Source organism: Plectropomus leopardus, chromosome 1, assembly GCF_008729295.1.
Source record: "Plectropomus leopardus isolate mb chromosome 1, YSFRI_Pleo_2.0, whole genome shotgun sequence".
Taxonomy (NCBI): Eukaryota; Metazoa; Chordata; class Actinopteri; order Perciformes; family Serranidae; genus Plectropomus; species Plectropomus leopardus.
In genome coordinates, this window is record NC_056463.1 from 22,028,601 (window position 1) to 22,052,979 (window position 24,379).

A 24,379-nucleotide genomic window follows, 5' to 3' on the forward strand; every position below is an offset into this window, starting at 1 on the left:
TTTACCTGTCCGGTGGGTTTGACTGGCTGGCCCCTCCTCTCGCCCTGTAGTCCTGCATTACTCGGAAATGACGCCTGAAACCTCTGCCGCCCTGCCTCCCCGCCTTCATACATTACACACCTCACCTCTCGTAAATAAAGCTGCTTCCTTATAGAAACAATCAGAGCTGCGAGTCTATCTGTTGACTTACAGCCGTTTGCGGAGTCCGGGGCTGGTAAAGTGCACGCGATGGGGAAAATAGAGTGGGCCATGTGGGCCAATGAGCAGGCTCTGGCATCGGGACTCAGTGAGTATAAAAACTTTATCTGAAGATTTTTTTTTTAAAAAATGAATGTTTAATTAACTTACATTTGCATATTAATAAAAAAAAAAAAAATCATCAAATACTTCAAAACAGCTGTAAATTCAAGCCAACAACAAGAATAAAATAACCTGAATTTTAGAGCGTATGATTTTAACACGGGACTGTGTTTTATGTTATTTGTTTTAAGTTTTAATTTTATCTTCTTGCTTCCTTCTTTCAGTTCTGCTCACAGGAGGCATTGTGGGGGTGGCTGGACAGTTCAGAGGCTGGCAGTTTGCTGCCTATGCGATGTATCCTTTATACTTTGCATAAACCAGAAATTTCCGAGTTCTCTCTTGTTTAAATGAAAATGACTGAAAATGTTCCGTATCGTTTTTCCAAAGTCCCATTTTAAGTACATGCTATCAAAACTAAAGTTTGTGCCGGAGAAAATTGTTTGTTGCTCATGTTCAGCCTTTATATGATAACCTAAAAGTCAGAAGCCCTAAAGTTCAGATGTGATTAAGTGACCCAAGTAAATATATTTACTTTTTCCGAGTTAACATTAAAGCCTGGTCTTATATTCTGCCATTTTTAAGCTTGAATCAATCAGTCTGGTGCATTTCTATTTGCATATATGAATCATTATTGTTTTCTACAGTGAAAGCACAAAATACTAGTAAGTAGTTATCCTGTTATCTGACATTCTTGCAATATTTTGTATGTATTCCCTTTATATCAGAAACAATTGGTCCATCCATCATTTTCAATACCTACTGAACCTGCTCACAGTCACAGATATTTATTTAAAATTGCCTCAATGTCCCATCAGTGTTACTATGTGACTTATTATTGGTGAAGTCTGTAAGATGAATCAGCCTTGACAGATAGCAAGTGCTGCTGGCGTGTTTGTTTGTCTACTTGAGTATCCCAGAAGCAAGAGGGCCAAGGGTACAAGTGTGGCAAGAACGTAAGTGCACGGCATTTTCATGCAATTGTTATTTTTATTTTTGCAAAATGTAGGCTCATTCTTTTGTCTTGTTTTCCCTCAGGGGCCAGTACTGCTTGACCGTGTGTGTAAAATCCTTTGGGCCACTGACAAGGAACTACTATGTCAGAGCATTTTTACATGCTGGGTGAGTTCATTCTATCTGACGCTTTCCTTTGCTTGACAGCATTCCTCTCATTCACCGTCGGTCTCTCCAACAAAGGACAAAGGATTTGTCTTTTATATCTCATCCCTCTTTTGCAGAATCTGTGTACCTGGAGGTTTTATGCTTGCTACTGTCCTTGGATGTGTCTGCCTGGGCATTGCCAGCCTCATTTACCTTGCAGTGAGTTGGTACCTTTTTTGTCACACAAATCTCCAGTTATCACAAGTTAAATATGGTCAACTTTGATAAAGATGATAAATGAGGCAGGAAGTGGTGGATGTGACATAAACAAGGAAATGGCTACAAGGAAGCGATTGTTTCGTTACTGGTACCTCTGTTGAGACATGGCCCTGCTGTTATGAAATCTGACCAGTCAGAGGTGACCCTGAACTGAACAGTACAAGATGTGGAAACCAAAGTTATAAAGCTTTCAAGGCTGCACAGTTTATCCACTTACAATTATGTTTACAGCTATGAGTGTACAGGATACCCTCCCATGACTGTAATTGGTATTTGAAAAATAGGTTTTAGCATGGGCTGATCATTAAGCAATTGGCCCCTGGGCGCCAGTATGTAAAAGGCCCCCTCACCTCTCTCACACAGGAACAAAACACACAGATTTTATGGCGGTTTGCCTCTTTTTATTTTGTTTTTCATCTTTCTATGGTTACTATGCAGGTTTGTGTGGTTTTGTATCTTTGAGGTAATTTTTGGGGTCATTTCATGTCTCTTTGTAGTCTTGTGTCTCTTTGTAGTTATTTTGTTTTGCTTTGCAGTTATTTTACATCTCCTTTTGGTCTTTTTGTGAGTTTGTGATACTTTAGAGTCTCCTCGTAGTTGATGATTTGAGTGGCATTTTGCAGATAAAGCCCTTCTGACACAAATTTGTGAATCCTAGGATAGCAAAAGAACGTCCGGCTCTATTCTCCCTATGAGTGGCTAGTACTCGTTGCCTTTGTTAGTTGAATTGGTTAGGTTTAGGCAAGACGACTGGGACTGGCTAGGGTTACAGAATGTCAGGGTAGGCCAATCAGAGGCAGAGAAAGACGGGCCATTCTTTCGCCCTCCAAGGATTTGCAAATTCCCACCCCTGACCCGGCCCCTTGGCATTTGTCAAGTAGACCCATTCAGTAATCCATCCATGGGTTTTAGGCATGCTTAACCATTTGAAACCTGAGCAAATTGGCTTGATTTCTTTCAAAAACATTAGAAGAAAGCAATGAGGAACTAAACAAGAAATGGCCCAAAAAATGAGCAAGAAAGTAATGAAAAGTTACAAGAAAATTACCTCTAAATAAGCAAATAAATAGATAATGATGACAATAAAAAGAAACGAGTATATGACGTGCAGAAAGTGCTAAAAATAAAATAAACAGAATTATAAATATATACAATTATACAAATTATAAACATATATTTCTGGAAAATTTTCCCTCTTTGATTAATTATATCTAATCATCTCACCGTGGTAATTTTCACAGCATTTTCTTGTCACCTTATACTATTTTTTTTTTTTTTTTTTTTTTTTGCAATTTGCCAGACTAGCAATGAACCCGTGGCTAAGCTGCTTGTTTTTTTCTCATGTTTTCAAAAGAGTTAACTTGATCTTAAATTTGCCAGCCATTACTGACTTGTATTATCTTGCTTTCTAGGCAGCCATCCGAGGTGAACACTGGGAGCCCATTCTCCCAAGGAAGGACATCAGCCGAAAGCCACCTGACAGCATCAAGGAACCTCCTCAGAATCCACCACCAAGACCTCCTCCTGACATGCGCAGGAAACGAGTAGACGACCTGGAGGGAGCAGCCTATGACAACCCCATTCCTGTTGGCGAGTAACCAGTCCAGTGCCCCATTCTCTGTATCCATCCCCCTGCCTGCCTGAGATCTTGGTACAATGAAACCCTTCAAAACCAGTCACAGTGGGACGTCCCCGGATTCTGTGATTCTGGGCAAATGAAAAGTTTAGTGAGGCTTGTGACTGGTTGTTACTACATGTTGGGTCCACACCTTCATACCTCAACCTTTCAGAGAAATAGCTTGAAAATAATGAAATCTAACTGCTAAGTGGCAACCAACTACAAAAGTTGTCAAAAGACTAGGTGATGTAGGTATTTTTATAAAAAGTATAAACCAATACCTGTTTTCTGTGCTAGCAACCTTACTGTGTATTTCATGGTGTGTTTCACCCACTTTTTTATGTTGCCATGCACAGATCCTATAATGTAATTCAATACGTACCTACACTCTGTCTTTACCCCGTATACTTTTGGATTTCTTGAGGTCAACTCATCACAGCGCTGTACAATTTCATAGCATTATTTGCTAGGATTATTTCAATGTATTGGATTTTGGCTGTGTCAGAGTATTGGGCACTTAATGTTATTTTGTGTCTGTGCTTTGATATCTTGTAAATAAATCCCTATTTGCACCCAAATCATTGTCTCTCCTGAGTTTGGCTTTCATACATCTTATTTTACAAGTTTCCTTTGGATGATTATTTTAAGTAATGACATTTGCAACTTCCCCCTTTCGCAAACACACTGGATTTCAATACTCTAGAATTTCCCTTTCTCATCTCAAGTGTTTATTTTCTCTCATTGTTTGTTATGTTTCTGTGCTTTGTTGGCTTATGATTATGAGACAATGTGTGATTTACACATATGCCTGGCTGTCAGACAAGTTCTGCGTGCTATTATCATTTCTATTGCAATGTCTCTAAGTTTTCCTTTTGTTGGTCACAGCTGACCTGTTAAGCAGCTGTAGTTGTGATACCACAGGGGTTAAATGATACTTCCTCATTTTAGTCTGTGGGGTTGTAACATCCGCCAAGTCACCTTTGTACAGTACTCTACATATACAGAATTATTATTTTGATTTATCTTATTCATTCTAATAAGTAAGATTTCCATAGTGTTTGTTTAGTTTAGTTTAGTCTAGTTTTGTAATCAAGAATTCATATAATAATGTGTAGTTTTCTAAATTTTATTTATTTTCCAGCTTTTAGTGCTGACCTCATGACAAGAAAGGATGTTTGATTTGTTTTTTTTTGTTTTTTTAAATCTTGCCGTTCTTGTTCAGGCAGTTTTAATACTGCCACTTCCTGCTGCATGAGAGAACTAAAAACAGATTGTGTTGATCTGGAGCAGTATGAACTGCATTAGAGTTTTAGGCAAAGTGAGCCAAAGAAGTTGATTTATACAGCACCGTACACTGGAGCTGTTTCAAAGCACTTAAAGGTTTAACTTTAAAGACATACAATTTAATTGAATGTTAATTTCCACAAGATACAAAACAAAGTACAATACAGAAATAGCCTATTTTTAGTCCCTATATTTAGAAGTACTAAACAATACAAAGAAAAGGGACATTATAACATTATCAGAACTTAAATGATTGAGAATCACCATCTGACAGGCAAATGAACTTCATATATGCCAGGACCGTGAGTACAAATACTGCTGTCTTCCACCAATTATTTACATCATATAGTCCTTGCTTGCATTGTGCATTTTCTACTATGCATGTTGTTTGCCACACTCTACAGCTCTTCATTGTATTTGGACTTTATTTACTCATCTTTAGTTATTACTATAATATTTTTATTACATGTCATCTATGCAATAAAGACTTAAACTTACAATATTCATAACACACTTAACTGAACTAGAATTGGTACAATTGTTCAACTGTGCAATTTTCTTCCCACCCTTGAATGTATAGTTAACATATATTGCACATATATTATATTGTTTAAGCTATATTCTTATTCCTATTTATTAGTTATTGTGTTGTACATTGTAGCATCATACACATACTTTATGTCTAACTGTCTACTAGTTTATAGATTCTATTGTAGCATAGGACACATTTTAATATTTTTTACACTTCACATACCCAGCATATTATACATATTTATAGTTCTAAATATTCTACATGCTAGTGTAAATATTGTAGCATATAACTATGTGTTGCAATGTGTTTATGTATTTATTACAGTACAGTATTATTTATTATTTATTATTTTTTTGTTTGTTTTTTTAACCCTTATGCAGCAACCAGGAGTCACATTCCTAATTTCGGTGTGCACAATACAATGACAATGAAGGTCTCCTATTCTATATTATTCTAAACCACAGTTTCCCCACAGGGATTAATAAAGTATTTCTGATTCTGGTTTTGATCCTGTGTTTCTACTTAGCTGCTCTGCCTAATGACTTTTTATTTATGGCGAATTCAAAAGAAAATGATTGAAAATTATATATTTGTCTAATACTGGCACATTTACGTTGAATGCTGGTTGACATGTTTGGACTATGTAATAGTCCAAACATATAAATTTTATCCAGTGGAGGGCAGTAACGGACCCAGAAGCTTCACAGGAAGACGAAGAAGAAGAAACCAATGCAATTGACCCTCATTGCATTGGTTTGCTTTGCCTGTCATCAACACAGAAACGACTTTAATCGAGAATATTGACGTGTATGTGTCCCATGAACAGTGGACAATGTCTACCCGGGCTCTGCGGAGGCTCCGAGGGAAACAGCGGGGTCAGGAGGCCCTGGACCTCGGGGATCTAACTTTGGGTGACAGCCCGGAGGAGCAGCTGGACACGGCTAATGTTTCTCCACCGTCTGATAGCAAAGCTAGCAGCCGAAAGGCAAAGAAAAACAAGGCGCAGAAAAACGTCAGCAACATTTATGAATTGGTAAGGTGATAGTGTAACTCCCTAACCAGCTACATGCTGCTTTAAACACAACGTTGTCACGTGTTTCTGGTGTGTTTACAGCGAGCTCTCTGTTGGTAAACTTTGCTAAATCAAGCTAGCTTTGTGGCGTGAACGTTAGCTCTTTTCCCATCTTGTCTAGCCAGCTGTTAAACTCTGATACTTGACTGCAAAGTTGTCTAGCAGACTGTCATTGTAGAAGATCACTGGGAAGAAGTGCACAGACACAAACATAAGAAAACACTGACAAAAAAATGTCCAATACTGTGTACAAGCGCACGTTCACGAGCTTCAAACTGTACTCAAAATGACACAAAATAAAGACACAACTATAGTTAAATAAAAATCTCCCCCGCAAGCGCCTGCCCCCCCCTCGGTTTTGAGGTAAAGAGACAAGTATCTATTAATTTGTAATCAAATTTTGGACAGATGTGAATGTTCAAACTAAAAAAGTCAAGTTGATGCATACGTACAGGCCTTACCTGAGATAACGATGATATAAAAAAAAGTACATAGAAACTTGATGAAATATGTATATAGTTTATTTATTATTTATTTATTATTTATTTAACCTAGAAGGTCACATAGCAATAAAATTTCTCTAATTTTATCCAGTGGAGGGCAGTAACGGGCCCAGAAGCTTCACAGGAAGACGAAGAAGAAGAAACCAATGCAATTGACCCTCATTGCATTGGTTTGCTTTGCCTGTCATCAACACAGAAACGACTTAATCGAGAATATTGACGTGTATGTGTCCCATGAACAGTAGACAATGTCTACCCGGGCTCTGCGGAGGCTCCGAGGGAAACAGCGGGGTCAGGAGGCCCTGGACCTCGGGGATCTAACTTTGGGTGACAGCCCGGAGGAGCAGCTGGACACGGCTAATGTTTCTCCACCGTCTGATAGCAAAGCTAGCAGCCGAAAGGCAAAGAAAAACAAGGCGCAGAAAAACGTCAGCAACATTTATGAATTGGTAAGGTGATAGTGTAACTCCCTAACCAGCTACATGCTGCTTTAAACACAACGTTGTCACGTGTTTCTGGTGTTTTACAGCGAGCTCTCTGTTGGTAAACTTTGCTAAATCAAGCTAGCTTTGTGGCGTGAACGTTAGCTCTTTTCCCATCTTGTCTAGCCAACCTGTTAAACTCTGATACTTGACTGCAAAGTTGTCTAGCAGACTGTCATTGTAGAAGATCACTGGGAAGAAGTGCACAGACACAAACATAAGAAAACACTGACAAAAAAATGTCCAATACTGTGTACAAGCGCACGTTTACGAGCTTCAAACTGTACTCAAAATGACACAAAATAAAGACACAACTATAGTTAAATAAAATCTTCCCCGCAAGCGACTTGCCCCTCTCCGGTTTTGAGGTAAAGAGACAAGTATCTATTAATTTGTAATCAAATTTTGGACAGATGTGAATGTTCAAACTAAAAAAGTCAAGTTGATGCATACGTACAGGCCTTACCTGAGATAACGATGATATAAAAAAAAAGTACATAGAAACTTGATGAAATATGTATATAGTTTATTTATTATTTATTTATTATTTATTTAACCTAGAAGGTCACATAGCAATAAAATTTCTCTTATGCTAAAGAGTACAAGATGGGCACCAAGATTAAAAGTTTCAAAGTACAAATGGGGACAGATGCGAAACATATTGGACTCAGGGGCTAAATATAATTATGATGGCATCAGTCATCTGTAGAGACTGATTTATGGCTTTAAACATGTCAAGATTAGTGAGGGCAAGGTTTCCAAAATGTTTAGCTCTAAACACATATTTAGACATTTGATTTTATAAAGCAAAGGATCACTGTAACTCAGACATTACATTATTATATTAAGCTCACACCTACTTTGCAGCAACTGTATCCCTTGTCAGAATCATAAAGCATGACTTACTAAATTAATGCATGACTTTTAAAACTTTGTGTTCATTTTTTTTCAGTTGCGGATATGGTAGTAATGGTACATTTGTCATTGTATTTTCCAGCACCTTTTGCACTCTACCTGGAGCTAGTAGTCAAACATTTGTGCTTACCTTATTCAGATTTGTTGTACTTGTTTTAAGATGTGTATGTACATTCAGAGCAACAAAAAACAGAGTCAGATTCCTTTTTATGTGCTCAAAAACTTTGCCAATAAGGCTGATCCTGAATGTATGACAAAATGCCACTAGCCTTTAAGTTTGTTTTTTGTCACAGCAAAATGTGTGAGCTGTTCACACCAGCCAGTTAAAAGACCTTTAAACTGAATTTTAAATTACTATTTATTCACGCCACAAACCACAAATCCAATCCATGACTGGTGGTTTTGTTGTCTCAACATTGGTCAAATCTTTTTGCAATGTTCCATCTAACTATGCATTTTTATAGCACTTATAGCGCTGCTTTACCTAACATGCCTCTTGCCAATATTACATCTTATTAGATAGGTGATGCAGACAATGAGGCAGAGCACATCTCACCCGATGAAGAGGCGGAGAAACCAGATGGAAATAAAACAAGTAGCACAGAAAAGGATAAGAACAGAGATGATGAGAAACTACAAGAGGAAGTGTCTACAAAGGTAAAGATGAAGCAACATGGTAACCATGACTGTCTGTGATCCTCTGATTTGACTTAGATAGTCTTCTGATTTAAATGTACATCTTTTGTAGATTAAACTGTCATCTCTCTTTTTTAACAGTCTTTGTCTGGAGATAAAGTTAAAAAGAAGAAGAAAAAGAAAAAGACAAAAGTGACATCAGAAAATGTACAGGTAAATGTGTTTTAGAAGAATTACAATAAATTATAACATATTTAATGACCAGTTTATTTATGTTTTCGTCAGCTTTCATTACCTGGAATTTAAAGTATTTTGCTGATTATAACACTGTCTTTCAATAATTCTTCAGAACCAGAAAATACAGTCACACCATACAAAACTAGCTTATTTTGGCAAGGGAACAACAAGTAAACATTGTCTTTTTTAAAATGAATTTTAGGAGGCTGCACCAGAAGATAACATTGATTTATTGCTGGAGAACCTGGAGAACTCCAATGGTGTGAGTTTGCAAAATGAAGATTGTGGAGGCTGCGACAGAAGATCTGTGCTACACGTGGAGCACAGGTGATGAGACCAACATCTCTCATGTAGACAAAGTAGATAGACTCAGATCAGATATCTTTTTTTCTACACCTCCCAGGCTCGCCTTGGCTTGTGACACAAATATTAATCTGTACATTTACACGCACACAACACTCTGGTTTCCAGTGTACTGTATTACTCCCAGTAGTTGTTGTGTTCGATACACTAAAGCTGACACATACATGGATGTTTATTAGAGTAGTAATACAAAAATAACACTTTTGCAGTGCACAGCTAAGTTGACTTGAGTAGTCTCACTTATTATTGAGGAATATATATTTCTGTGATTCCTAATTGTCACCATGTGATGGTGCTTGGCTCACTCAAAAAAATGACATGATTTGCAGACTGTCTAGCTCAGAGGATGCACTGCACTGACTCAACACAGAATTGCAAAAGGTTTAAAACATGTTACTTAGTTCATTTATCCTCTCAGAAACTCTCTGTGTCCGTGGCAACTGTCAGAAAAATACAGCCACAACAAAAAGGCATTACAACAGCAGACAGACATCACGACAAAGTGCTCCGCAACAACATCACCAACAATCAAAAATAAAGTACAACAAACAGCCAAGTGACACACAGCTCATATCAATCATATTGTGAATATTGTTTAGATGTGTTGAACATCTGGCCACACAACCAGTGACATCAGAGCTCACCATTTTAATTAGATGTTTACATGTGATTTCATGAGCTGCTGCCCAAAATTAAATGTGCAACCTCTGCACGGCCATTATGTCATTGATGGAGTGTCTGTCATATATTACATGAGACGTTTTTGTTTAAGAGTTGGCTTTGCTGCTAACTTCAAAACATTTCTGTACAGTGACACACTATTACCAACTATGAGACTTGGATTAGGTGTCCCAGTGATTACTTATTTAATCTCGTCTTCCATATGTAAACTATTTCTCCGGTATGGTTACCAGTCAACTTGTAAATGTTAGAGCTTGAAAATCACAGAAAAATTATATCAGAATTATGTTGTTCTTTGTTTGTTTGTTGTTTTTGATTGTGGGTTTTTGCATTTATGTGGTAGAGTAGTCTAAAGCAAACATGTTGAAAATATCAAATCAGATATCCCCTGTGTTTTCCTTGGAATGTGTTTCATCGGCTGGCACACATTGCCTTTCAGCCTGTCAAGATCTTAACGTCATTTCTTGTGTCAATTCATTAGGAACCTCAACCCAGAGACAGAGCTGAAGAGATATTTTGGGGCTCGAGCTGTTCAGGGAGATCAAAGGTAAAAAGAAAAGTGAAAAAGTTTGTTGGATTGTTTCGATTTTAATATCTGCACTTACACTGTATATTTTTGTGCTTTTTTAAAAAAATTTATTTATTTTCTGAAAGACCTCGACAGAGAAACAGACAGTTTCACCGTAGCACCTGGATGACCAGTCCTAAGGAAAGCTGGCCTCGCTTCAGCCGCCCAGGTAGACTTTTCTTTACTGTCATCTAAATTACACCTCCGTGACCTCCTTCATAGGAGGATGCACAGAATATGTTAAAGCAGACTTAATTTCTGTTACTCATAATCATTTTTTAAAATAGAAAGAGACTATAACTTGTTCCAGTGGACTGCATGCGCCTTTCCGGTCTGATTGCTGATGTAACCAGCAATCAGACCGCAGCAGTGACGTCAGATTTCGTTTCTTGAATCAGTTTTAACTTCGCCCCACAGGCCACTACATTAATTTAAATTTTTTTTACCTCCGCCTGCAGCACCACAGCTGCAGCCTAGCAAATTTCCGACGTTCAAATGAATGGGAGGCGTAAAGTGTAAAGTACAGGGTGAATGTTTCCTTGTTACACTGAAAGTCATTATTGATGCATTATGAAATCTGTAAGTCATTCCTTTTTCCCACAAATGTATACTTTGATAGCAATTAAAGTGAAAAACCAAGACTTATCAGTACACTAGTACTTTGTTCAGTATAGTTGCTGACTCTCTCAACCTTCAACTTCAACTTTCAACTTTATTTGTCCCTGAAAAGCAATGCATTTTGCAATACAGAGTGCAACATGAAGACCAAACATGAAATAACATTAGCCAGATTATCACAGACTCAGTGAGCAGCAATAAGAATAATACATGATGACTATCTTGTGATCCCCATGAATATAAAAGTATGACCAACATGGCCTTATAATCAAGATCAAAATACATTACCAGAATTGCCCAGCAGCAACAGCATGATCAGAGATTCAGACTGTGACATCCAACAGCTCCATAATGCTATAACATTGTTCTATCACCACAAAAATCTAGGATGTCTTGCAGCTTGCTTTAAAGCTCTGTGAGAATTCTCATTTGACCATCAGATGCCATTATTAGAATTATTTTAGCACAATCAAAAAGTTTTTTATAAATAATAACTGAGCAATAATCTTCTTTTTAAGAGTATTGTTAAACTGCAGGTAACACAATGGTTGTGAAGCAGCATAGACAGACTCACTATATGTAAGTCATCAGCTACAGTTAGCTTTAATTAGTCATTTTTATTCTTTTGCTTTTATAGCGACAGCTGGAACGATGAGACATTTATACGCATTGATATCATTTGCAAGGGCTCATCTGTCACATACTGTTGCTTATCAGATTCAATGTCTCTACAGGAATCTCAATGACCTTACTGCAGTCAAAGGACGGCATTCAGTACTTCACCTTTGAGCACAGTCGGGACTACCAACAAGTACAGTTCAAGTTCTTGGATGCCGTCGAGTCCATGGATCCCAACAACATCGTGGTAAAGAAGTTTGTCTCTTCTGTGCACTTTGGTGGCAGTCAGTTTAATGATGATGCATTGGTGTTTTTAGTGAGGCAGTGAGACTGTTGTTCATAAAATAATCAGTAATATGAGGGGGCAAGAACAGTCACATAACACTGACTGACAATGTATTTTTATTCCAGCCTTTTCAACACTTGAGTCAACATGAAACGATTCTGTTGAATCACCATCATTGTCATCAGTGGACAACTGTAACTTGAATAACATACTTCTAAGTCACATAAGACTGAAAACCTAAAACCTAAGGAGAGACTTCAGCATCGTCTAGTACCAGTGATTAAAAACACAAAACAGACATCATTTCACTGAGCTTAAATGTATGCTGCCTGTATCTCTAATGAGTTTAAGTTTAGATGTTGAGCTTTATGGTTATTCTGCAGGGCAATGGCAGTGTGCATGTTTGTGCACGTAAACATACTGACAAAACTATAGAGATAGCTATATGCACTTTATTCAATTTTAACCCATGCCTCGTAATCCTGTAGAAAACCTTTTCTGTGTTCTGACTTAATGTCCATCTCTTTCAGTTTCACCATTGTCTATTTTCTTTCTTCTCTCCAGGCTTTGCTACAGCTCAACCCCTACCACATTGATTCTCTGCTGCAGCTCTCTGATGTCTGCCGTATACAGGAGGATCAGGAGATGGCCAGGGACCTCATCGGTGAGGATCATTGTCTCTTTATGTAAATCACATTCATTCCATACCAAAGACTTTTAAGCAGAAACTGTTAAAAAAAATCAATTGATTGATGTGGTTTAAAGGCAAATTGACGCTCTGATTTCTTAAGCTATTATAAAACATTTCACCTAAAGAGTTGTTTTTTTGCTCAAGAATAGCTCCTTTTGTCCAAAATATGCCTTTATAGAGTGAATATTTTGGCATAGGCAATAAGTGACACAGTCCCTCTGTTCAGGCATTATTTGGCTTTTCAAGAATGTTTTTTTCAGCACTGTACTATGTATAATACTGTGTATTTGTGAATATTAATTAATCACCTTATATTTGGTGCTGTAGACCCTGCACTGTAGTGCATTAGTTTCATCAGTGTATTGCTAGCTAGGGTTGAGCACCAAAGCCAAGAATTAAATGGGCCCCAGGCCTAAAATGTAAAGACAATTGTACTTCTATGTTATTGGTTCTCGTGTTGGTATTGGAGAAAGTACAATTTTCTTTTTATTTAGGCTACATAAAGGTAATCTTTGCTCCTATTTATCTCACCAACTCTCTTTGTAATATACAACTAGAGTGAAATATTTGTCTCTGATGCGTTTTTACTATTCCATATCCAGAAAAGAGATCTTTGTGTCAGAGCCTGCTGTACATGCGAGGAGGAGGGCAGAGCCAGTTCTGCCTCTCTCTCTCTCTCTCTGTCACACACTCACACACACACAGATAAATCCTGCTTTTAGTCGGGTGACAGTTTACTAGAGTTGTTTTGACAATGCTTGTTGCCACAAGTGCTACGAGTCTTTTGTATGTAAGCGCAGAAACATGCATCACACGAAGGCAGATAAATGCTTGTAGTCTATCTCTTGTTTTTTCATATCTACAAGGAGCGTTAAGGTGTCTTCTACTGCAGAGATCACTATAAGCCAGGAGACATCCCGATACCTGCTGAAGATAGCAAATGTGTGGATTTTTCTCCAGAGGAACTGCTAACAACTGTTACATCCTTTGCAGCCCACCTGCACGAACCACGTGTGTTGCCCTAGTGTTGTATTTTTTGTTGTTTCAGTAAATAGCTGTTTATTTAATTCGTTTTACATTTCCATCATCACATTATAGAGTCTATAACAGTGATTTGTTCAAAACAATCCTGTTGAAGAATGAAAATATACTCCATACATACAGAGAAAATAAAGCAATTGTAATTCTTTTTCTCATTTGTTTCATTTTTTCCTATTACAAATAGTAAAAGAGTACATTTAAAGTATCTTTTTGATAAGCAGTACCAGCAAGAGTAGTCATACCATTAAAATCTTAACAGTACCCATCTCTTTAGAGCACAGTATTCACTCATTAAAATGAGTGAATATGTTCATTTAAGATGCATTCTCAGGTTGATGCAAGTGCTTTAGTCAAATCCCTGATAATTCCTAATTTTTTGAGATTGTCAAATTAAATAATTGTGATAAATTTAGTGCCCAGCATCAGTGTGCTTTTTTAAGATGTAAACCCACAAAACAATGATCATTACAAAGTGAAAGCTCTAGGCAAAGCACAATACTTCACGGGCCCTCTCCTTAATTTCAAAGCTAAAATTTTCCACGTAATATAAAAGACTAGAGGTATAACTTCTCGTCTTTGGGGGCAAAACTCTGCTGGTGAGGTGATTATCTGTGAGAAGAGCATAACTGACACAGCTCGGCACCTGCATCGTTGTATGTGTTCAATTCTGCTTTCTGTACATTGTGTCATACCCAGCTTGCTGATGCCTCTGAGAAATGTTATTTTTTTGTTGTGGATATAATTGATTTTTAATTAATTTTTTTAATTTTGTTTTTTTTTTCAGAGAGGGCCTTGTACAGCTTTGAGTGCGCCTTTCACCCTTTATTCAGTCTGACTTCAGGTAGCAGCAGACTTGATTATTTGCGACCAGAGAACAGGTTTGTTGTTTCTTTTTCCACTTTTTTTTTTGTTTTGATATTGTGAGTCATCTGTTGTACTCTAGATTATCATTTGTAACTAAAATTGAATTTGAAGGACTCAGCAATTCAATGATTCAATCATCTCTGTTTGCAGGGCATTTTATTTGGCTCTTTACAAGCACATGATGTTCCTGGAGAAGAGAGGATGCCCACGGACGGCTTTAGAGTACTGCAAACTGATCCTAAGGTACAAAGGAAATAAATGTAGCACTATGAAAGACGAGCTTAAGAGATAACCGAAGGCAGTAAATGTCACAATAAACACTTCTCCAGCTATAGGGTGATCAGTAACCAAGCTTTTACCTTGTTTACAGTCATAACTTCCCCGGTTTCTGTATAACTGCCTCATCTACTCTGTTCCCATTATCTCTGACTACCACTCTATTCCAACATTAAGAGGGAGATTGGAAGTTTAGAAGCTCTTTTCTCTCGCGTTTGACTGCTTTTCCAATGCCACTAGACTAGAGATCTGTACACACCTCTACAGCTGACAAGTGTGTGTGTGTGTGTGTGTGTATGTGTGCGTGCGTGTATGTATGTGTATGTGTGCGTGCGTGCGTTTGTTGTTTTATACTGGTTTGACACGGACAGGCTTTAAAACAGGTTGGTAGACTGTAGAAAGCAGCATGGAGGCCAATGAAAATGTTACAGTGGTCACTTTTTTATATCTTCTCTTCAATTATATCTTCTATCTAAATTGAGTGCAGAAAGAAGTTTTCATAGTGCTTGTGTAAACAAGGAATGCACATAAATATTGCCACGGCATTCATGAATCCAGTCTGGATTTTTAGTACCAGGGTGATTTATGTGCACGTCTTTCAATCTGCCGATGGAAGCTGACCAGAGCTGGAGCCAATAAATGTCCACGGCTACTGCAGATTAGTTTGTCCTGGAATAAATGTTGATTGTAACCTTTCCCATTAAACAAAAAAGCCAAATGTGAGAGCAGGTGTTAGTACGTTTTTTGTGCAGTAGGAAAATGGCTAAAAAGTAATATAGGTGGTTTTCTGTTTCATTCTGTGACAAGTGTGGCTACTGATCAATGGGTCAGAGTTATGGTGGAAAACACCTGAATGTGTTACCTTCCAAATCGTAAAATGTGCAATGTATGCTAATGTATGATGTTTGACCAAGATGATATACTTTACAAAGTTACAAACGTCTATATGATATAAAACCCCAAAACAATGCAATTGCATTACAGAATATAGACCCTCCGCTATCATGCTGGTACAAATGGCACTTACTGTCCATTAGGCTTCATACATGCCGTCGTTATTGTGTATGAAGAGGGCTTTTCCAGGCGCTGCGGCCATTAGCCCACCATACAACGGTCAGTGCTTATCTATGACTTTATCAAACTCTGGCTTCCTTACTTAATGACAGCTATGTTCTGGTGTTTTTGTAAAGCAGCAGTGCGGAAATAAAAGCTGACAGCTGTCCCTCTCTAACCAGCAGTAAATAAATCACCGTCAGCCTTAAACGACTACATGATTAGTAACAGAACCAGTTTGAAGGATGGTTTGACATACACGATGTGATTAACACGGCCATTACTGTGTTTTAGAGAAAAGAAGCAATACTTTTATATTTACACCCCAGTTATTCAAACAAAAACTATTTTATCTGACATAATGCCAGCTCAGATAGTATTAAAGTAATGTGGTGGATTTTGAAGGAAAGAAACAGAAAACCAGTTGTTGTTTTTTTTTTACTGTAATTGTCAGTAGCAATATGTGTGTAGCAGAGCCACTCCTTGGTTACTGAAGTTGGTCTGCAGCTCAAGATTGAAAATTGCACCCTAAAAGCAAATAGCTGTGGGTTTGTTGATGCTATCTGGTGTCTGGCATCTAATGTATTTCACACTGATTTGCAACCATTCAAAATTAAGCTCAATGACAGCCATAACCAGCGGCGCCTTTCAGGATAGAACAGTGTGTTCCACATGCTGTTTTTAATGTTCCACCCTGGAGTAATTGTGCTGGATTCAGATGTTAGGTCAAGTGGCTGCCATAATCATTTGTTTCTCACTCTTTCCAGTTTGGATCCAGACTCTGACCCACTTTGCATGCTCCTGCTCATCGATTACCTGACTCTGCGCTCTAGAGAATACCAGTCTCTCCTCCAGTTACATCAAGACTGGGAGGTAAAGTGTGCTGTAACATGCAGATGTGTGCATGTACGTGTATATATGTGTGTGTGTGTATGCATTAATGTTTCAGTCAGATACAGATGGGTTTTTTTTTTGGTATTTCAGGAGCACCGAAATCTGTCCCAGCTGCCAAACTTTGCGTTCTCGACTGCACTTACCCATTTCCATCTCAGTCAGCAGGAAGATGTGGATTCTGAAGAAAGCAACAAAGAAAGACACAAAGCTGACCAGATGCTGCAGAACGCTCTCATGATGTTCCCGGGAGGTTAAATTAATCACTAAGATTTACACATGATTAATACTTCTTCACATTGTTTACAGCATGACTAAAAGTATCTCGATAAAGTTGTGGGTATTACTTGCCATTAAAATCAAGGAAGTTGTAAATGTGTCCTTTCACTGTCTTACGTTGCTGTAAATGTGTTTTCCGCAGTCTTGATTCCTCTACTGGATCTGTGTACCGTGCAGCCAGATGCCGTAGTCGCCTCACATGCCTTCTTTGGCCCAAAAAGCCAGATAGGGTAATGTATTCTCCCTTTGTTTCACATTTTTTTCCATGACATGTAACCTCATGATATGAATGTTGCATGGTACAGTTAATCTTTTGATATCAGGGGTGGTGGGGAAAATTGATTCGTAGATGATAATTATTTTTTAAGAGATTGTGTCACAGTGCTGTAAAATCAATCTGAAATCTAAATCCAATTCTCTGTGTTATGATTGCCTTTAACAGTTTTTCTGACCGAGCTGTGCTTGTCTCACAGCTCAGCCAATTGGTGGTGAAACAGATGTAAACGTGTGCGTTGCGTTTATGTTGTAAGCAAGGCTACTGAGTTTCGCTGAGGATGGCAAAGTGTGAGCACGATGGATACAATTTGACTTGCTCCACCACTGTCTTAAAAACATTTTGGCATCTATGGAGTTGAAGGGAAAGAGGACCTGGACAAAAGCTACACTGTATGCAACTTGTGTCTAACTGAACTAAAATATTTTTGGGAGCACAACAAACATGAGAAGCCATTTTTCACATCTCCATCTAGAGTTGAAGGAAAGGAAGCCAGTTGTAGTGTGATCTGAAGGAAAAAAAGATAATGGAAGTAAATTCATCTATTTATTTTAACTATGCTATGTTTTAAAAGTACCAAATGGTCACACGGTGCAACGTGATCTCATCCTTACCCAGCATATTTTGTAGCTTGAGCAGAAGCCCGGGGCATTACTAAGATGACACTAGGGGCAGTCTTTTGCATTGTGTTTTGTTGGAGAAGGGGTCAGCGGTAAGAGGAGATCAGCTGTCAGGTTTAGGCAATAAAACGACTTGGTTCGGGTTAGCAAGAGAGCACAGACGTCACTTCAAACACCTGACTTTGATTGAGACAAATGTGGTTAAAAGACAGCTGTGTGTGTCACAAGAAAAACAACCAATGTTATTGATTGTTGCTCTTCGACACCGTTGTCCTGGGTCAAAATCTATTGTTTGTTGCACCTAACCAACCTCCCATCCTGCCCAACCTGAGCTGACTTTCACACTCTTTAAACTGTGTCCATTGCACTGAGCATCAAATAATGATGATGTATGGGGTTTACACTGGATTTGTTGGAAAGCTTGATGTGTCTCACATGTTAAAAGGTGCCCCCAGCGTCACTGTAGTGATGGTGGGGACAAACAGTGTATTTAGACAGTCTGGGTTGAGGCCAGGCTGCACAGGGAGAAAAAAAACATATATAACACTTGCATATAATCACACAGTAGCCCTCTGGACTTCATTAAAATTGTGTGTCCCTAGAGATCCCCAACATTATTTAATACTTAATAGCCTATAACTATAACAAATTCACTTTATTATTGCTACAAATGGCTATTATTTTATTCTCATGCTATAGCTATTATGCTTTAAAAGCTCATCCTACCCTCTCTGTCTCCAGGCAGCCCCCAGCCCTGGCTGAACTGATGGCTCTGTATGTGGGTAGGACTCACAGCCTATGGAGGGAGGCAGCAGTGATGCTGTGGTTGGAAGAGTCTGTGAAAGAGGTGCTGCGTCGGGTTGATGCCAAAGACCCTCTGGTGGAGGACTGCCAGAATAAGTAAGATCTCAATGAGCTGCTTTGTTGCCACATTTTTGTGCAGATATGCTCCATACATTAGCATTAACTTCACCACTCTGTTTCAGGAGAAAGCAGAGGTACCAGAGTGCACCGAGAAACATCCATCGTCACGTCCTCCTCTCTGAGATCAAAGAAGCCACCTCAAGTCTGCCTTTTGTAAGAAACAATCAGCAACCACACTTTCACACAATTCACCTTAACCACAATGTTCTCAGTCCACTCAATAGACGCTAGAGGTGTTATGGGTCTCAGAAGGATTAATATCACATATATATTTTCTTATGCAGGTTTTCCAGGTATTCTCACAAGGCAGTGTTAGGGAGTTAAATAAATTAATGATTGCACAAAAACATGTGTCTTCTCTGAAATCCCAAACAGAGATTGTCTGATATTGACAGTGTACATGAGTGCGTGCTCCAATGCCTCCTGATTTTAATCAGATTTCGTGCTAAAACTGGGAAATATGGATCAAATTTGAAAGGACATTATACATAGTGCACATTCACAAATATAGTCTCTCATAAGTGCTTTTTTTCTTGATTTTGTATATTAGTTGTCAGTATTTTATAGATATATATTTCTTAACTGTAACCATCCACAGATCAGCCTCGAAAACTCCAGTTAGAGATCCGAGACACCACTCTGTGGCCACTCTTGCCTTTTTATTTCTAAGGAGAAAGGTTTGACATTTCTTGTAGTGTGACTAACTTGTGGGATTCGTCTGACCTGAGACTAGTCAAAGTCATCCATCCCTCTGTCAATAGTGCATCTGCTGACTAACAGTTTGGAGAAGGTAAGTCTCAGCTAAAGATAATTTAGAAGATTTGAAATATCCAACAAATATTGAATTATTTTTACAAAGATTGTTTTATCTCTAAAATATAATTGTTATACAAGGAAAACACTAAAAAGGGAACCAAGAGGAAGTTTCATGTACATAAAGATGGCTGAAACTGACTCACAGGTCTTCAGACAATCATATAATCTTTGTTATACACAAGATTCTCCCAAAGTCTCCCATGAGGGTATTTAATATGATTGTTGGCACAGCAAAGATGGTGAAACTTGGTTCCAGGGTCTGTGCTGGAGGAACTACGGAGAACAGCTGGTATGCCATTTCCATATATTTTGGGGGTGCCCAGTCATTCAGTCATACTGGCGGGGGGTGACACGGGTGATACAGAAGATTTTTGGTGTTGGAATTGACTTCTCCTTTCCTGCAATCTATCTGGGAAATATTGCAGCTTATCCATTAGTGCAAGACAGGTATCTGTTAAAGATACTACTAGCGGCCAGCAAGAAAGCTGTAACACGAAAGTGGCTGCAGGCAGTTCCTCCAGCAGTGACTGACTGGATAGATACTGTGAATACTATACAGAATATGGAGAGAATGACTTTCTCGCTAAATCTCCGGGTGGATAAATTTTTGCAATACTGGAAAAAATGGATTGTGTTTTTGACCTCACAAGCTGATGTCTGAGCTGTTATTGTATGATATCTGACATGTATTTCCATTAGTGCTGTAACAGAATGAATGTGTAGGTGACCAACTGACTGCTTCAACATGTTCTGTTGTATATTTGGGCATTTCCATAAAAATAAAATATTAAAAAAAAAAGAAACTTGGTTCCTCACCTGGCTTTAAGTTGGTACAATCGTATTAATAGAATACTGATTAGCCCTTTTGTATTGATTCGTCGCTGCAGTCAGACATCATAGAGGAAGTGCTTCTAAACTGGTGTATTTGTTTGATACCCTCAGGAGGTGACCAGTCAGCCTGTGATGGGCTTCGACCCCCTGCCTCCACTCGACTCGGTGATGTCATACACCCGACCAGAGAGGTAATTAAGGAACGTACATCTGTGCACATGAAATTCTATTGTTCAGTCAAAGAAGACACACATTGTGTTTAAAAACCAACTGGCTTTCTATTCTCAATTTGCTTTTACACTGTGATGAGATTTCTGTATGTTTGTGTCCCTGCGTATAGGCAGCACAGTGGTGCAACCAATGAGAGTACACTGTCGCTGTTTTTCCGGTCTTTGCTGCCAAACTTCAACCTTCAGGTGAGTTGCATGGATCAGGCAAGATAGCTCTGGTTGGAAATAGGTCTGGAAAATGAATAGATTAGGGGTTGCATGGTGCAGGGGAGAGTCTTATTCGCGCTGTCACAAACACACAATGCTGTTGTCTTCCATGAGTAACAAAAAGGGCAAAAACATCTTTAAACTGAATTCACCCTCTTGTAAGCCCACAGTGAAGGAGTAGTTCTTTGTGAACTGACTATTTTCAAGTGTGACAATTGCTGAAATCTTTAATGACCCTCTTAAATCATAGTTACCCTCAGGGGATGACAATTGCTAAATGTCAAAGAAGGCATATGACCTTGTTACAGTTAATTCACCATTTTCTAGTGTCACTAAGAGCAAAACAATAACAACATTCATGAAGTGCAAAGTTGTTTGTGGCCATGGCTTTGCTGTCTCTTTTTTAATAATGAAGTAAGACGAGTGTATATATATTTATTTAACATAATTCAAAGAGACAGGTTAGAGAGCCAAGTCAAATTTACTTGACCCTAATTATTTTGGGACATTTTCTTATAGGAACGAGATCTTTTGATGTTGAACTGTAAGCAGAAATGGGAACTTGTTAAAATAACTTTAGAAATATTCACACCAATTAACCATTTGCTAATGGCTAACCTTGGGGGCTCATGTTGGGCACTTTGTGTTTGAGACTGCATGTTTGAAAGAAAGTATACAGTATTATTTCATATGTTTTTGTCAAAGAGAATGTGACTTTGTCCATTTCAGTCCATTGGACTAAAAAGGCATCTTTTATTTTTGATTGTTGAAATTCACTCTGTTAACATGTCTTATTATTAGATTTTATATTATTTTAAATAGCAATATACTGATCAATTTAATTTGAATGGTATTACACAACTTAAACTGCCGCAATTCTTGAGTCACCATTAGCCCCTGTTTTTGTCCTCAGCAACAAATGAGTGTTTGCTCTTTCTGCTCATACACTCTATACAATATTTGCTTATCCCTTGTTCCATATGGCTTACCATATGGTGACAAACGCATTTTACTGTCGAGCAGGACACTGAGATGTGGAATTACAAAACCACAGCGGGCAGATTGGTTGTTGAAGGATGACCACTGTGGTTTATCAAGTGTGTGACTTCAAGACAGAAGACTTTATTTTACATTTAATCCTCTACCAACAGTGAATGTTCTGTCAGCCATGAAAATGATCTTTCCCTCCGCCTTAATCAAATAGGTTTAGTTTCAAAAACATAAACATACCTTTACTCCAGAGGTGGCAGATCGGGAAATCATTTAAAAATCGATTCTGAAAGTCCTCACTGTGTTTTGGTATAATTAGCAGGCTTGCTTTGTCTTTCCTCTGCTGGCTGTCTTTTTCTAAGTTTGTTTAGACACCAGTCTAAATACACTTTTAACCGCTCAAGACCGCGAGCTACTCTGCTAAACTATCACTCGCTGCCAATCAGCAGCAGAAGGCCAGATTTCATGACCTGTGCTAGCTGTAGAAAATGAGAGTCTGAAGAGGAGGTTGAATTTAAAGTGAAATGATTAATCCCCCAATTTTTACAAAACCTTCAAATATAGCTTTATGTTTGATCCTTAAATATTTAATTGCAAATACCTCAGTAAAATGTTCAAAACTTGTTGAACTGTATTCAGGCTTAAATTGATCAATATATTAAAACAATTTGCTTCACATTTTTCCCTGACCTCTTTAAGTTTGTATTTAACATAATACCTTATTATCTCAATTAAATGTGCTGAAACTAATATATATGTGGCCCCAAAAGGCCAATTAATTAATTTGTCTGGTGAAAACATCCACCGCAAGCATATGTTTAAGCTACCATACCTCTAGGCTGTTAAATCCAAAGGTTAATTTTGAACACCGGTTGCTACTCTGTGTTTATTTGTGTATTCAAATGGTATCATTTAGTATCAAAAACTTATTTTTTTTATTTTTTAAAGTAGGACAAATCCTCATTGTCTGATACCCTTATTCAGCAATATCAAGTGCCTCCAGTGAGGTGAGACTGTTTAACCTGGGTAACAATTAAACAGTTTTCTTAAAATACACTTAACAAATCATAAAATACAAGAAAATGATCAAACGTGTCGGTTAATGTCTTGCATTGGATAGCTGTGGCAGCGGTGAATTCCACAGAGATCAGAACGCGATGCCGTTCATCAGTTTCAAAAGGCTAAATGCTAACGTAAAAAGTGCTTTGATTTTAGATATTTGTATATTAACCGAACCCTCCTTTCTTAACTAGGGAGGACCGAGGCAGGAGGACGACATGGAAGTGGCCAGAGCTGGTCAGGAGCTGAACCAGGAGGTGAATCGTTTAATGGTGGCAATGAGGGACATGCTGGCAAATATCCGGTTTCAAGAGCCACCGAGAGAGGACAACCCCTACAGAGATGAGGAGGAGTGGGACTGAGAGAGGAGGAAGGAGACAGGTGGAAAAAAAACATGCCAATTAGAAAAAAAATAACGGGGTTAATAAGAAATAATGAGAGATGGAGTGGCTCAACTAAATAGTTTTTTTTTTGAATTATCACAATTTTAAGGTGATGAAATGAAATTAAGAGATGACTTGGTGTAACAAGTCTGTCCACTACTCTGCTTTACTGGCATTGATTTAAAAAATTAACTCGATTATGAACGTGTTTTTCCAGATTCAGAAAACAGATCGATTAATTGGACTTGACATGTCACTTAAGTTGATAGTATTATTTGTAATAAACATTTAGCAGTTCCAACATGTCCGATCATTGTTAGTGAGCAGCACTAAGACAGAAAGAGCACTACTCTTCTTTCTCTGCTTCCTGGCTCTCAAAGAGTTATTCATGTTTACAAACCGTGGACTGATTAATGAAATAAGAGCAAAGTTGAAGCTGTTTTTTATGTTCAATGGAAGTTCTGCTTCACAAATACAAATTGCGGCGCTCGAACATTTATTTTTTGCCACAGCATCAGAAGGAACGTTTTTATTCTCGATGACTTAGGTCAGAGTGATCTATAATGCAGAACTGAAGGCCTATAGAACACAAGTGTTGCTTTACTTGAACATGGACGTATTTTATGTTTGTTTGAACCAGACGAGCATTTTAGATCAGTTCAGCCTGTTTTTACAAATTAAATATTAAATCTTTTGTTCTGGGATTTTGTGTTGGTAATAGCAAATATTCATTAAGTCATACTCGTCCTTTTAGATCTTTAACCATCTTCATATAAAAGAAACAGACTAATATTTGATTATTGACGCCCATAAAAGCAATTTGAAAAAACTACATTTAATAGTTGAAGGGATGCTGTAAC

At 38.1% G+C, this 24,379-nt stretch overlaps 2 protein-coding genes across 2 annotated transcripts; both read left to right on the top strand.

The window, feature by feature from the left end:
* Positions 1-152: 152 nt before the first annotated feature.
* On the top strand, positions 153-3,873 carry LOC121942736 (cytochrome b-245 light chain). Its single transcript, XM_042485989.1, has 6 exons — positions 153-286; positions 525-594; positions 1,179-1,253; positions 1,336-1,419; positions 1,536-1,617; positions 3,090-3,873. The coding sequence occupies exons 1-6, from the start codon at positions 229-231 to the stop codon at positions 3,273-3,275; spliced, it is 555 nt and encodes a 184-aa protein (XP_042341923.1). The 5' UTR covers positions 153-228; the 3' UTR covers positions 3,276-3,873.
* Positions 3,874-6,902: 3,029 nt separating this feature from the next.
* tcf25 (transcription factor 25 (basic helix-loop-helix)) lies at positions 6,903-24,223 on the top strand. The gene is made up of 18 exons (XM_042500660.1): positions 6,903-7,135; positions 8,603-8,740; positions 8,861-8,932; positions 9,159-9,283; positions 10,482-10,547; positions 10,655-10,737; positions 11,921-12,051; positions 12,655-12,754; positions 14,607-14,700; positions 14,837-14,929; positions 16,783-16,888; positions 17,000-17,159; positions 17,328-17,415; positions 18,821-18,979; positions 19,066-19,156; positions 20,762-20,841; positions 20,991-21,066; positions 23,331-24,223. Exons 1-18 carry the CDS (start codon positions 6,935-6,937, stop codon positions 23,496-23,498), a joined length of 2,031 nt encoding a protein of 676 aa, XP_042356594.1. The 5' UTR covers positions 6,903-6,934; the 3' UTR covers positions 23,499-24,223.
* Positions 24,224-24,379: the final 156 nt, after the last annotated feature.